This window comes from Antedon bifida, chromosome 8 (genome assembly GCF_963402885.1).
Source record: "Antedon bifida chromosome 8, ecAntBifi1.1, whole genome shotgun sequence".
NCBI lineage: Eukaryota > Metazoa > Echinodermata > Crinoidea > Comatulida > Antedonidae > Antedon > Antedon bifida.
Window position 1 is genome coordinate 14316185 of NC_136233.1, and position 15232 is coordinate 14331416.

Consider the following 15232-nt stretch of genomic DNA (forward strand, 5'->3'; position numbering starts at 1 on the left):
TAATTAAAGTGTACAGTATAGATTGAATGTTCTTTAAGCTGCCAATTATTGTACGGTATCGTGTTGGGAGACTTTATATCACATATAATGGTATGACGATATCTCGCTAGACATGATACCGTACATATCGTGTTAGCCAATATTGGTATTTTAACTTAATAATTTTATAGTATACCGCCTTATCTTTAAATTGATTATCTTTTCGCAAACTGTAAACAATATTTCTTTTAATACAGAACTAATAAAAATAAGTATTTCCTATACTTAGGGGACAATGAATGGAATGAGTTTATACCTTCAAAATGTATGCCTCCTGTAGTATAAACATTGTGAATAGATTCTTAAATAAGAGCTAATTAGTTTATGTGTTTAAGTTCTTTATTTTTATAGTATGTTTTGTTTTTTAGCTTTTACTTTTTGCTTTTAATTAACATTAGTTTTAGGCTGTCATTCACGGCGAAAGATTGTATTGACGTGAATAAATAAGGATATTGCATTAAACTCAACCCATTACTAACGCCATTCATAAACTTGCGAATTGCAGTAACTAATCATTAGTACTGTGTTCAATGCACTTTATAATATAGAAAATATGTTTATCGTACGATGTGTAGCAATTTCAAATTGAATTGATTATTTACTGAAATTAAAGACATTGTTAGATTGTTAGAATGTTATAGCTGTCGTATGAATTGTTATATATTTTAGAACATTCTTTTTATGTTTTGTAATAAAATAATAATAATAATAATAATAATAATAATCCTGTTATTCATTCGTGGTTAACAATACTGTCATCGTGTTTACTACATTTCATAGCCATTTGTTTTTTTTGTTATCAATAAGTACTAATTATATTTGTATTTAAAAAGGTAAATCAAAACATTATAGAGAAATTCTAAAGCGGCCATTGATAAATTGATTTACAAACAGTAAAGAAGAGTTAATATCTGATCTGAGAATGAGAAAAAACGGACACAATCGAGATTCGAACTCGAGAATTCTTCATATCATACCATAGACCACTGGGCGCCTTTCATGGTATTTAAAGACGACTTATTGTTTAAAAGATCCGGGCCTTGGAAAACATCATGAATGAAAGTGTCTTACCAGACCCCTATTGACATTTTAAATACATACGTCATAGTTAATCCACTTTTAATCCTTGGACAATACCTCGCTAACTCTATTTCTTTTAAATTGACCGCTAAATAAAATAATGATCAACTTAATTCTCTAACTTGAGGTCTATACCAATGTTAAGCTGACTGAAGATTAGTAGATTATATAGGCCTACATCAAACAAGTTTAAATCCGAATGAAACAGAATCAATCAAAAGTTTAGAATCCTAGGCACAATAATAAAACAATTAGCAAGTATCACATAATAATGGTGTACACTATGGTTGATGAATAATTAAGTGTTAGTGACGCATGTACGATATATAAGACAATGTGAGGTTCATTTAAATTATTAGAAGCACAAGAATGGTGTGGTTCGTAGAAAGAGTGTTTGTGTGCCTCATCGTGTTGTATCTTACTTTGCAAGTTTCTTTTGCTCAACCTATTCCATTTGACAATTTTGATGCGATAGTAAGTTATCAAACAATTTAGAATTCATTACCTGAATAATATTTTTTAATTTAAACTAGTTTAGTAATTTTAAATTATCACAAGTTGGTACATTATTGTAATTGATAACTTGTTCCTCCTCATCATTCATCGTAGTGGTTTGCAAGATTATGCAGCTTATTCCAATTTAAATTGTTTAAATTTAAAACAATTTACCACAAACTGTTTAATTATGGCACCATAAATCATTCAACGTTTTCTTGTATAGGTTTATCTTGATAAGTATGGATACCTCGATCTGGATGGTGCGGAAAATACAAACTTTACCAGTGCCTTAGAAGCATTACAGCGATTTGCTAACATACAAGTAACAGGTAGGCTAAATTATTTATTGGTCTTTGAATTTAGATTCAACCACTTATCATGTCACGGACCAGTGGTCTTCTTCTTGCCGCCTTCAACAAGTGAAGATTTTGCAACTCGGAGGCCTACTAAAAGGCCTGTTTAAAGTAGTGGCTATGTGTGACATAACAGTGATGTGTGAATTACACCCAAACCCAATCGTCTCGAAAGAAGTACTAGGTTCTTTAGATTGCACACGTGCATTGTGTGTACGCTGGCCTCAGTTTATAGTCTTTTCCGAGAACACTTGTTCTACCACCGAGCGATTGAGGTTCTGTCTTAAACTCTCGGCAACTGACTCGCTCTTGGTCATTTCACTCATAATAAAAATACATAATTCTACCTTTACAAATTGTGTGTATAAATGGTTTTATGTTAGGAAGGAATGAATTAATCTTGGTGATGAGTTTATGTTATAGGCCTAGATATGATATAGGCCTATAACCATAAACATATGATTTTATTTATTAATGTAAAGGTGAAGTAAATAGTGAAACAATTGCTGTAATGAATGCGCCAAGGTGTGGAGTAGCCGATTTCTTGCCATTGTCAACAACTTCAACCGGTTGGCAAAAGAGACACATCACATACAGTATCAACAATTATACTCACTACTTGAGTGAGGCCCAGATTGAACAAGCAATTGAAAGTGCATTAGGGGTAGGTTTGAGTCATTTTGATGAGAATTCTGTAATACAGCATACATAACCTAACCAGTCACCACATTTACAAATATTCGTATCGTAGATACAGCACTGGATCGGGCACAATCTGGTAATGTTATGATTTGCGCAAGTCAGAGAGAGGGACGTAGACGCAAACAATAAACAATAAGCAGCAGCAGTAATAATGTTTGGTAGAAAAAATCCCGATTGCAATAGTATGATATAAAGCGATGAATTCCAGTGCACTAGAAATGTGTTTTTCTAGTATTTTTAATATGAAGTAATGGTACAATTACACTCGTTTTAATGTCTATTTTAATGTCTATATGTGTAGGTTTGGGCGGAAGTGAGTTTGCTAACATTTCAGCGAGCAGAACAAGGTGCTGATTTTAGTATTGATTTCGAGCCATCACTAAACAACATTTATTTTGATGGAAGTGGTGAGGTCATTGCGTACGCGTCTTTGCCACAAGACGGCGGAGACGTACGTTTTAACGATGACAAAATCTGGACTGTTTCTTCTAATTTTGGTAAGCTTTTTTGTAGAGTATTATAGTTAGCCCAAAGACAGTGAAGCTCTCTATCACGAAGAATGTTGTCCAATAGAATGTAATGAAAACGTAGCATGAAACTTTCATTTATGTAACCTTTCTTCAGGATTCAACTTAGTCGCTGTTGCTGCTCATGAGTTTGGTCATTCTCTTGGACTATTCCATTCAGATGACAGGAATGCGTTGATGTATCCATTTTACAATGGTTATGATCCAAATTTCCAGTTAGGAACCGATGATATTGAAAGAATTCATCATCTTTATGGAGGTAGAAAATGCTTTAAATATTGTCACTATAAAATAATAATATATAATATTATGTAATATGGTATTGAAATGTTCCTATTTTTAGCATACTTTAAGTTATGATCATAACAATAACCAAGATTTTCAAAATAGAAATGATTATTTCGTAAATTAAAGTGAATTTTAAAACATGCATTGACGAAATTTCTTACTAGGCCTACTATTAAAACGTATCTCCTCAAATAAGCGCGATTAATTTCAAATAATCATTCTTTCTCTGCGAAAAAAATGTCAGTCACCTTTTAACTGTTATTCATATTCAAGATAGGGCAGCAACACGTTCACCAGGGTTGGTCACACGACCAACAAGGCAAGTAACAACACGGCCAGAAACAACACGTACAACACCCCCACGTTCAGAAACGTCAGTAACAACGACACGGTCAGAAACAACACGCCCGAAAACACGTACAACAACAACGGCAACAACACCACGTGCAGCAGAAACAACGCCGGAAACAACGACACGACCAGGAACAACTACGACGTCTAAAACACTGGTTCGTCCAAAGTGTTTAGGGCAAATGGACGCTGCAGTTAGCACTTTTTTACAAACAACATATGGATTTAGAGGTTGGTGGTAGTAGTAGATTATTCCCCACAATAGCAAACTTTAGTTTGCAAATACGAAAAAATTCGTAGCAAATTTCCGCGTAACGCCGTCTAATTGGCAAACCTTTGCAGTTTACAAACTGTGAGTTTAAAGAAGTGCTTTTATTCCGCAGAACAAACCAGAATATATTCGTTCTTATCATGACATAATAACTTTTTAAATCTAAAAATGATCTATATTTTTAGGTGGATATGTTTATGAACTTAACACAAACTCTGGAACACCAAGACGCATCCGGGATATTTTCCCCTTATTACCAAACAATATAGATGCGGCACTTCCTATTGGTTCCCGAACTTACTTTATAAAGGTAATCAGTTCAAACAAGTAAAAAAATGTATATAGTACACAAAGTAATATATTTGCAAAACGTGAAAATGAACCTCAAAGCATTGATCTTGTAATGATGTTAATAGAGGAATAAATTCGATTACTTTAAATTAATATTTCTTTGTATACAATTTTAAGACAAGCATAAAAACAGCAACAACATAGTACGTGACTTTAACGAAACAAATTGTTAAGAATGCGAACGATTTCTTACTTAAGTATTGATTATTGAGCTGGTGAAAATATATATTTTTTTAATGTAGAATTGTACGTTTTATCGGTATCAAAACCTACAGTTTGAGTGGCAATCACCTCTGTCACGATTTTGGCGGGAACTTGAAAGTTCTCCTGGTGTGTGTAATGTTGATGCAGCTATGGCAACAACTGATGGGTTTTACTATTTCTTTAAAGGTAAGTACGATGGATTATATTTCCATTCTAGAGCAAAGTATGATGGTTATAATACAGCAGAACTCGTTTGTTATCGTTCCAAATTTGTCCGTGTACTTCTACAGACGTCATTGTACTTTAATTCGCTATATCCATTTATTACCCGGTTCTGGCCAGCTGTCTCGAGTTACTAAAGGTACTTCATACACTCAGACGCGTATCTAGATGACTGTCATTAGTCAGTCATAACTTACCTCATGACAACTGCAGATCTTTTGAGCTTTTGAGAATAGAGTATTTGGCGTATACGTCTTGACTTTGAGGTCACTTGGAATTTGAATCAGTCGGCTATATGGGCGGCCATTAGGGCCATAATAGTAACAATTAAAAAAAAAGAACAAAAACAAAACTACAAAGGAAAATAAATATTGACATTCTTTGTTTAAAATGTTTACTATTAATGGCTGCCCATAGTCGGCATCATTGTAGTTTAAAAATAAAACTCACTCATCACACATTTTGTGTTTTTCTAAACAGGAAACCAAGTATACAAGTACTCGAGTGTTTCCCTACTTTCAGTATCATCGATTACCACTACGTTTCCAAGTTTTCCCGAAGATTTGCAATCTGGCATTGATGCAATCAGCATCATTAATACAAATAATGGAAATCCTTCAACAACCGGTTACGTTTTCAAAAATGACAAATTTTATATAATGGATGCGACAAGCACTGAAATCTTGATTTCAACACCGTTTTACCTGAATGACACATTATTACGTAACATATGTCATAATTAAAGTGTACAGTATAGATTGAATGTTCTTTAAGCTGCCAATTATTGTACGGTATCGTGTTGGGAGACTTTATATCACATATAATGGTATGACGATATCTCGCTAGACATGATACCGTACATATCGTGTTAGCCAATATTGGTATTTTAACTTAATAATTTTATAGTATACCGCCTTATCTTTAAATTGATTATCTTTTCGCAAACTGTAAACAATATTTCTTTTAATACAGAACTAATAAAAATAAGTATTTCCTATACTTAGGGGACAATGAATGGAATGAGTTTATACCTTCAAAATGTATGCCTCCTGTAGTATAAACATTGTGAATAGATTCTTAAATAAGAGCTAATTAGTTTATGTGTTTAAGTTCTTTATTTTTATAGTATGTTTTGTTTTTTAGCTTTTACTTTTTGCTTTTAATTAACATTAGTTTTAGGCTGTCATTCACGGCGAAAGATTGTATTGACGTGAATAAATAAGGATATTGCATTAAACTCCACCCATTACTAACGCCATTCATAAACTTGCGAATTGCAGTAACTAATCATTAGTACTGTGTTCAATGCACTTTATAATATAGAAAATATGTTTATCGTACGATGTGTAGCAATTTCCAATTGAATTGATTATTTACTGAAATTAAAGACATTGTTAGATTGTTAGAATGTTATAGCTGTCGTATGAATTGTTATATATTTTAGAACATTCTTTTTATGTTTTGTAATAAAATAATAATAATAATAATAATAATAATCCTGTTATTCATTCGTGGTTAACAATACTGTCATCGTGTTTACTACATTTCATAGCCATTTGTTTTTTTTGTTATCAATAAGTACTAATTATATTTGTATTTAAAAAGGTAAATCAAAACATTATAGAGAAATTCTAAAGCGGCCATTGATAAATTGATTTACAAACAGTAAAGAAGAGTTAATATCTGATCTGAGAATGAGAAAAAACGGACACAATCGAGATTCGAACTCGAGAATTCTTCATATCATACCATAGACCACTGGGCGCCTTTCATGGTATTTAAAGACGACTTATTGTTTAAAAGATCCGGGCCTTGGAAAACATCATGAATGAAAGTGTCTTACCAGACCCCTATTGACATTTTAAATACATACGTCATAGTTAATCCACTTTTAATCCTTGGACAATACCTCGCTAACTCTATTTCTTTTAAATTGACCGCTAAATAAAATAATGATCAACTTAATTCTCTAACTTGAGGTCTATACTAATGTTAAGCTGACTGAAGATTAGTAGATTATTAATAATTAATAATTTTTTTTTTTTAATAATTTATTTCGGAACTTCACTTTTGTAACAGTGGCACACTTCACATTTTGAAGGTGCGTCCAACAAAAAATATATAAGAAGAAAGCACAAAATAGACAGAAAAACATAGGTAATCTTACTTAAACTACATACGGTAACATGTAATAAAACCCATTCATTCCCCTCCCTCCCCTTCTCCAAAAATAACAAGTACAACATATAATTTAAATACAGTACAAGATTACTCTTAATCTACAAAACCAATCACTAATCAACCTCACACCAACCCCCACCCTTAGCACCCCCCCCCCCCCCACCCACCTTACGTACAACATGACAACAACAACATTTTTTCCTCCATAATTACAATATGAAAAATATAATAACCATTGTTAACAAACAGGAAATTAGATTAGAACCAGTATTGTTTATACAACCACTTAGATCATAACTGTTAATATGCATACTATTGTATTTACAGTAACTGTTTATACAAATATAACTAGGCAAAAGTAAAAGAATTATTATGACGAAAACAATTAACAGACACTTTTAAATAATTAGTTATCTACAAAACTAAACCTAATTACAAAATGACACTGCAATACAGAACCAGACGCCTCTTAATTTATCTATTTTCTTTATTAATTAATTGAGAGCGCTTTTTCCATAATCTTTTAACATATGCTTTACAAAACCTATCAAGAATATTCATAACTTCCTTGCTGAAGAGATAATTATCACTTCCCAGAGTAAGTTGTAATTTAACATCAGAGTTCCCATTAATGAATAACTCCCAAATTTCATTATAATCAAATGATTGCAGTTGTAACTTTAACCTTGTATTTTCATCGGTCCTTATCTCATTAAACGCAGGACATTCAAATAAAAAGTGTCTGATATTTTCTTTACAATTATCACTACAAAGTTTACACAAACCATTACATTCTGGTGTCCAATTACATATTCTACCTTCAAGCGGGAGAGTATTTGATCGTAATTTAAACTTAAGATTTACCCCCTCAAAGTCCGTATTATCTAACAAGTAATTCTCAAGATTAGGAATTGTTTTTAATGTAATATAATCACTAAGTGAAGACTTACTGGTTACTTCTTCACTCCAATTTTGAATTGAAGCTTCACTAAGGGCTTGTTTGACTGCAGACGGCCAGAATGTATTGGAAATATCTTTGGAGTTACGAATACAATCAAATATATCATTGGCGTTACCTTTCTTAAATATATTTTCTATACAGCTTAGAATCTTATAATTGAAGTCATTAAAATCACAATTGAAGGCAATTAAAGAATCAAGTAATAACCTCGGCCATCGACTTTTTTCCATCTTTAAAACTCGATCTATGAAATTAATTCTGAAATTATTTTGTAAGTCTGATATAGGTATCCAGCCAAGATCACCGTATAATGCTGTTCGTGGAGTATTACGAGATGCTTTCAAAATGCATCGGGCCATTTGAAGTTGCAACCGTTCAAGTTTATCGGTATCGCAACTACTACCGCACCACACAGAACATGCATAGTTAATTGAAGGAAGAGCGATTGCTTTCCACAAGATATTACCATAATATACTCGATTTAAGTTATTACAATTGTCAATAATAGATTTTATATACGCAATAAGGCGATTCCCTTTCTTAATTACATTATCAATATGGAAGTGATCATTAAGGTTACGAGATATATATACGCCCAAATATTTATAGTGATCTACTTCTGAAATACCATGGTTACCTAATTTCCAAATTTTAGTTTTATCAGTACGCTTGCCAATAACCATGACATTGGACTTTTCATAATTAAATTTCAATTTCCAAACTTGTGAAAATTGGTCCGCGAGATATAACATATTTTTCATTTCGTGTTCATTGTCTGCAATCAAGACAACATCATCAGCCCAAAACAACCCCCCTAACCAAATATCATTAATTCTTACACCGATATCATGGGATCTCAGAAGTTTTGTAAACTCATTTATAAATATGCAGAACAACACCGGTGAAAGGACACACCCTTGTTTCACACCTTGTTCAATACTGAATGCCTCTGTATATATATCTCCAAATTTGACATGCCCTTGAATGTTTTTATACAATAGATCTATGATTTTCCAAACACGTCCTCTAATGCCAGAGTTCCATACGGCTTTTAAAAGGCCGTTTCTCCATTATATAGGCCTACATCAAACAAGTTTAAATCCGAATGAAACAGAATCAATCAAAAGTTTAGAATCCTAGGCACAATAATAAAACAATTAGCAAGTATCACATAATAATGGTGTACACTATGGTTGATGAATAACTACCATAATGTGATATGTTAAATATTTCTCTGAATTAAGTGTTAGTGACGCATGTACGATATATAAGACAATGTGAGGTTCATTTAAATTATTGGAAGCACAAGAATGGTGTGGTTCGTAGAAAGAGTGTTTGTGTGCCTCATCGTGTTGTATCTTACTTTGCAAGTTTCTTTTGCTCAACCTATTCCATTTGACAATTTTGATGCGATAGTAAGTTATCAAACAATTTAGAATTCATTACCTGAATAATATTTTTTAATTTAAACTAGTTTAGTAATTTTAAATTATCACAAGTTGGTACATTATTGTAATTGATAACTTGTTCCTCCTCATCATTCATCGTAGTGGTTTGCAAGATTATGCAGCTTATTCCAATTTAAATTGTTTAAATTTAAAACAATTTACCACAAACTGTTTAATTATGGCACCATAAATCATTCAACGTTTTCTTGTATAGGTTTATCTTGATAAGTATGGATACCTCGATCTGGATGGTGCGGAAAATACAAACTTTACCAGTGCCTTAGAAGCATTACAGCGATTTGCTAACATACAAGTAACAGGTAGGCTAAATTATTTATTGGTCTTTGAATTTAGATTCAACCACTTATCATGTCACGGACCAGTGGTCTTCTTCTTGCCGCCTTCAACAAGTGAAGATTTTGCAACTCGGAGGCCTACTAAAAGGCCTGTTTAAAGTAGTGGCTATGTGTGACATAACAGTGATGTGTGAATTACACCCCAACCCAATCGTCTCGAAAGAAGTACTAGGTTCTTTAGATTGCACACGTGCATTGTGTGTACGCTGGCCTCAGTTTATAGTCTTTTCCGAGAACACTTGTTCTACCGCCGAGCGATTGAGGTTCTGTCTTAAACTCTCGGCAACTGACTCGCTCTTGGTCATTTCACTCATAATAAAAATACATAATTCTACCTTTACAAATTGTGTGTATAAATGGTTTTATGTTAGGAAGGAATGAATTAATCTTGGTGATGAGTTTATGTTATAGGCCTAGATATGATATAGGCCTATAACCATAAACATATGATTTTATTTATTAATGTAAAGGTGAAGTAAATAGTGAAACAATTGCTGTAATGAATGCGCCAAGGTGTGGAGTAGCCGATTTCTTGCCATTGTCAACAACTTCAACCGGTTGGCAAAAGAGACACATCACATACAGTATCAACAATTATACTCACTACTTGAGTGAGGCCCAGATTGAACAAGCAATTGAAAGTGCATTAGGGGTAGGTTTGAGTCATTTTGATGAGAATTCTGTAATACAGCATACATAACCTAACCAGTCACCACATTTACAAATATTCGTATCGTAGATACAGCACTGGATCGGGCACAATCTGGTAATGTTATGATCTGCGCAAGTCAGAGAGAGGGACGTAGACGCAAACAATAAACAATAAGCAGCAGCAGTAATAATGTTTGGTAGAAAAAAACCCGATTGCAATAGTATGATATAAAGCGATGAATTCCAGTGCACTAGAAATGTGTTTTTCTAGTATTTTTAATATGAAGTAATGGTACAATTACACTCGTTTTAATGTCTATTTTAATGTCTATATGTGTAGGTTTGGGCGGAAGTGAGTTTGCTAACATTTCAGCGAGCAGAACAAGGTGCTGATTTTAGTATTGATTTCGAGCCATCACTAAACAACATTTATTTTGATGGAAGTGGTGAGGTCATTGCGTACGCGTCTTTGCCACAAGACGGCGGAGACGTACGTTTTAACGATGACAAAATCTGGACTGTTTCTTCTAATTTTGGTAAGCTTTTTTGTAGAGTATTATAGTTAGCCCAAAGACAGTGAAGCTCTCTATCACGAAGAATGTTGTCCAATAGAATGTAATGAAAACGTAGCATGAAACTTTCATTTATGTAACCTTTCTTCAGGATTCAACTTAGTCGCTGTTGCTGCTCATGAGTTTGGTCATTCTCTTGGACTATTCCATTCAGATGACAGGAATGCGTTGATGTATCCATTTTACAATGGTTATGATCCAAATTTCCAGTTAGGAACCGATGATATTGAAAGAATTCATCATCTTTATGGAGGTAGAAAATGCTTTAAATATTGTCACTATAAAATAATAATATATAATATTATGTAATATGGTATTGAAATGTTCCTATTTTTAGCATACTTTAAGTTATGATCATAACAATAACCAAGATTTTCAAAATAGAAATGATTATTTCGTAAATTAAAGTGAATTTTAAAACATGCATTGACGAAATTTCTTACTAGGCCTACTATTAAAACGTATCTCCTCAAATAAGCGCGATTAATTTCAAATAATCATTCTTTCTCTGCGAAAAAAATGTCAGTCACCTTTTAACTGTTATTCATATTCAAGATAGGGCAGCAACACGTTCACCAGGGTTGGTCACACGACCAACAAGGCAAGTAACAACACGGCCAGAAACAACACGTACAACACCCCCACGTTCAGAAACGTCAGTAACAACGACACGGTCAGAAACAACACGCCCGAAAACACGTACAACAACAACGGCAACAACACCACGTGCAGCAGAAACAACGCCGGAAACAACGACACGACCAGGAACAACTACGACGTCTAAAACACTGGTTCGTCCAAAGTGTTTAGGGCAAATGGACGCTGCAGTTAGCACTTTTTTACAAACAACATATGGATTTAGAGGTTGGTGGTAGTAGTAGATTATTCCCCACAATAGCAAACTTTAGTTTGCAAATACGAAAAAATTCGTAGCAAATTTCCGCGTAACGCCGTCTAATTGGCAAACCTTTGCAGTTTACAAACTGTGAGTTTAAAGAAGTGCTATTATTCCGCAGAACAAACCAGAATATATTCGTTCTTATCATGACATAATAACTTTTTAAATCTAAAAATGATCTATATTTTTAGGTGGATATGTTTATGAACTTAACACAAACTCTGGAACACCAAGACGCATCCGGGATATTTTCCCCTTATTACCAAACAATATAGATGCGGCACTTCCTATTGGTTCCCGAACTTACTTTATAAAGGTAATCAGTTCAAACAAGTAAAAAAATGTATATAGTACACAAAGTAATATATTTGCAAAACGTGAAAATGAACCTCAAAGCATTGATCTTGTAATGATGTTAGTAGAGGAATAAATTCGATTACTTTAAATTAATATTTCTTTGTATACAATTTTAAGACAAGCATAAAAACAGCAACAACATAGTACGTGACTTTAACGAAACAAATTGTTAAAAATGCGAACGATTTCTTACTTAAGTATTGATTATTGAGCTGGTGAAAATATATATTTTTTTAATGTAGAATTGTACGTTTTATCGGTATCAAAACCTACAGTTTGAGTGGCAATCACCTCTGTCACGATTTTGGCGGGAACTTGAAAGTTCTCCTGGTGTGTGTAATGTTGATGCAGCTATGGCAACAACTGATGGGTTTTACTATTTCTTTAAAGGTAAGTACGATGGATTATATTTCCATTCTAGAGCAAAGTATGATGGTTATAATACAGCAGAACTCGTTTGTTATCGTTCCAAATTTGTCCGTGTACTTCTACAGACGTCATTGTACTTTAATTCGCTATATCCATTTATTACCCGGTTCTGGCCAGCTGTCTCGAGTTACTAAAGGTACTTCATACACTCAGACGCGTATCTAGATGACTGTCATTAGTCAGTCATAACTTACCTCATGACAACTGCAGATCTTTTGAGCTCTGCGCGCAATGCATTTTGGGATTTATAGCGGGCTGCTAAAATTATTATAGAATCGCCTTTTCACATTTTTTTACAATTTAAAGACGAAAAAAGTTATCTCAATAAAACCATATAGTATTTATGTTTACATTAAATGTAGTTTGTGACCTTAAATTAGATCTAAAAAACGTAGGGAATGGAACTTTAAACATTCATTTTTTTTTGTCTAACAGGAAACCAGGTGTACAAATACAGAAGCAAACCTACTTCACTAATTTCCATATTACCGATTGCCGAAGTGTTTCCGAATTTTCCCGAAGATTTACAATCGGGTATTTCTGCAATCAACATTATCAGTGGTCAACAGCCACCAATCGGTTATGTTTTCAAAAATGATAGTTTCTATATAATAGATGCAATAACTTATGAAATAATGACACCACAGCCATTTGATTTGAATGAGACGTTATTACATAACGCGTGTCATAACTAAGCTTGGGAAGCAACGCAAGGAATTAAGCGTAAATCAAGTATATTTGACCAATCACAGTTTGTATCACAGTAACTTACGTTGTACATTTCAAGTTTCCAATTGGATCCCCGAGCTTTCATGTAGGCCTACGTGCAAAATAATAATTAATATACTATAGGCCTAATTTGTTAAAATAAATAATACTGTACATAGAAGGTGGAAGACCACGAACGACAAACAATAAATAATACAATTATAGACGAGTGTATTGATTTGCTGTAATATAGATGTTAAATACAATAAATAATTTTTATAGCAGACATTAAAATTGGGTTTTCTTTCTTCTTTTGTTGATCGCGGCCTGTTTAATTGTAAATTGCACGTACGCTGCCGTTGTATGTAGAAATAAAGGCATGTTTTATTACCTAAAAATTATATAATAAAATAAATATTGTGACTGTAAATTATAATGATTTATCAATAAAGATCACTGGTTTTATTTGGATGTCACTCGCTTTCGTTAGATCTTTTAATAGGCGGATTGTAGATCTATCAGCAGTTGGCACCATGGACATCGGATCGGTTGGATGTGTAAGTTTTCACTTTATTGTTTGTAGAGTATGCCCACCCAATATGAACTCAAAATTTTAGATATTTATAAACTACATAGATTACATGTTCTCAAATTTATTTCAGATATATTTTATAAGCGAACTCCTCATAGGCTAACTGATTATTTTTCATCTATTGGACACTCTCATAGTACAAGATTTAATAATGAATATAATTTAGCGTTACCTCAACCTCGTATTTCTTTAGGAAAGTTTAGGATTAGTTTTGAAGGAGCAAATTTATGGAATAATATTTCAGTTGAAATTCGTAGTATTATTTATCGGAAATCGTTTATAAATCAAGTGAAAAAATGTTTATTTGATGAATATATAGAATAATGTACGTTTTATGTTTTTCTTTTCAATTCCACCTGTATTTTTTGTAATTTATATTTGTAAAGGGGGTTAAACTCGATTAGAGAAATCTATTTTTTAACCTCCTATTGCCATGCTGTAATTTGTTTTTGTTATATTTATATATATTATATATATTTTCTTTTTTTGGCAATAAAAAAGTTGAAACTAAATATAGACTTTATTATCATTACCATGTTAAATCATAGTGAATGTAATCCTGACTAATGACGCATCACTGTTGCGACGTATGCAAAAACAGAGTGTTGATGGTTGATGTCTATGACACCATTACGCCTCCGTACGTCATCGGTTCCCACAAATCTATATTCTCTACTACGTCCTAATTGCGTTGTGTTAGTGGGAACCAAGATTATAGCTCTGTCTACACTGTCAAACTAGTTTGACGAAAAAAGTGGAATGTGCCCCGATAGTGATTGGCGTCATAGTATACCCGTATTACATGTTGTGAGTCACATAAAGTTTGATAGTGTAGATAGAGCTATAAGCTCTGTCTACAAATATTTGGGCACGTCGCACTTTTTTTGTCAAACTAGTTTGATAGTGTAGACCATTCAGATATTATAGTGATTACGTCTACGATTACTTTTACTACTTTTGTGGTGTAGACGCCCTGTATAGGAGGCCTATAAAATATTACTAGATTTCTAGTAGAGAGTTTTCGTTTTAAAATGGTGATGTTAGATTATGGTTTATTCAGTTAAATATTCCATTTGAATGTCACATACACTTTGACCAAAAATTGGATGGAAAATAAAAATTCAACCTGTAAATGGAAATTGGAAGAAAAAATAGTCAACTGGAACAAAATTCGGGTTTCTGGATAAATTTAA

The 15232-nt window shown here is 33.1% G+C and overlaps 2 protein-coding genes across 2 annotated transcripts; one reads left to right on the forward strand and one right to left on the reverse strand.

Annotated features, from left to right (window-relative positions):
• Window positions 1–7541: 7541 nt before the first annotated feature.
• LOC144850985 (uncharacterized) lies at window positions 7542–8711 on the reverse strand. The gene has a single exon (XM_078708507.1). It carries the CDS (start codon window positions 8709–8711, stop codon window positions 7542–7544), a length of 1170 nt encoding a protein of 389 aa, XP_078564633.1.
• A 627-nt stretch (window positions 8712–9338) lies between these two features.
• LOC144850986 (50 kDa hatching enzyme-like) lies at window positions 9339–13490 on the forward strand. The gene is made up of 9 exons (XM_078708509.1): window positions 9339–9443; window positions 9691–9796; window positions 10303–10484; window positions 10824–11019; window positions 11147–11308; window positions 11611–11919; window positions 12145–12269; window positions 12553–12700; window positions 13175–13490. Exons 1-9 carry the CDS (start codon window positions 9339–9341, stop codon window positions 13432–13434), a joined length of 1593 nt encoding a protein of 530 aa, XP_078564635.1. The 3' UTR covers window positions 13435–13490.
• Window positions 13491–15232: the final 1742 nt, after the last annotated feature.

Coding starts and splice junctions, on each gene's coding strand:
- LOC144850985 (XM_078708507.1), bottom strand. CDS start 8,711: ATGGTTATTGGCAAGCGTACTGATAAAACTAAAATTTGGAAATTAGGT.
- LOC144850986 (XM_078708509.1), top strand. CDS start 9,339: ATGGTGTGGTTCGTAGAAAGAGTGTTTGTGTGCCTCATCGTGTTGTAT. Junction 12,270..12,552: donor CCCGAACTTACTTTATAAAG/GTAATCAGTTCA, acceptor TTTTTAATGTAG/AATTGTACGTTTTATCGGTA. Junction 12,701..13,174: donor GTTTTACTATTTCTTTAAAG/GTAAGTACGATG, acceptor TTTGTCTAACAG/GAAACCAGGTGTACAAATAC.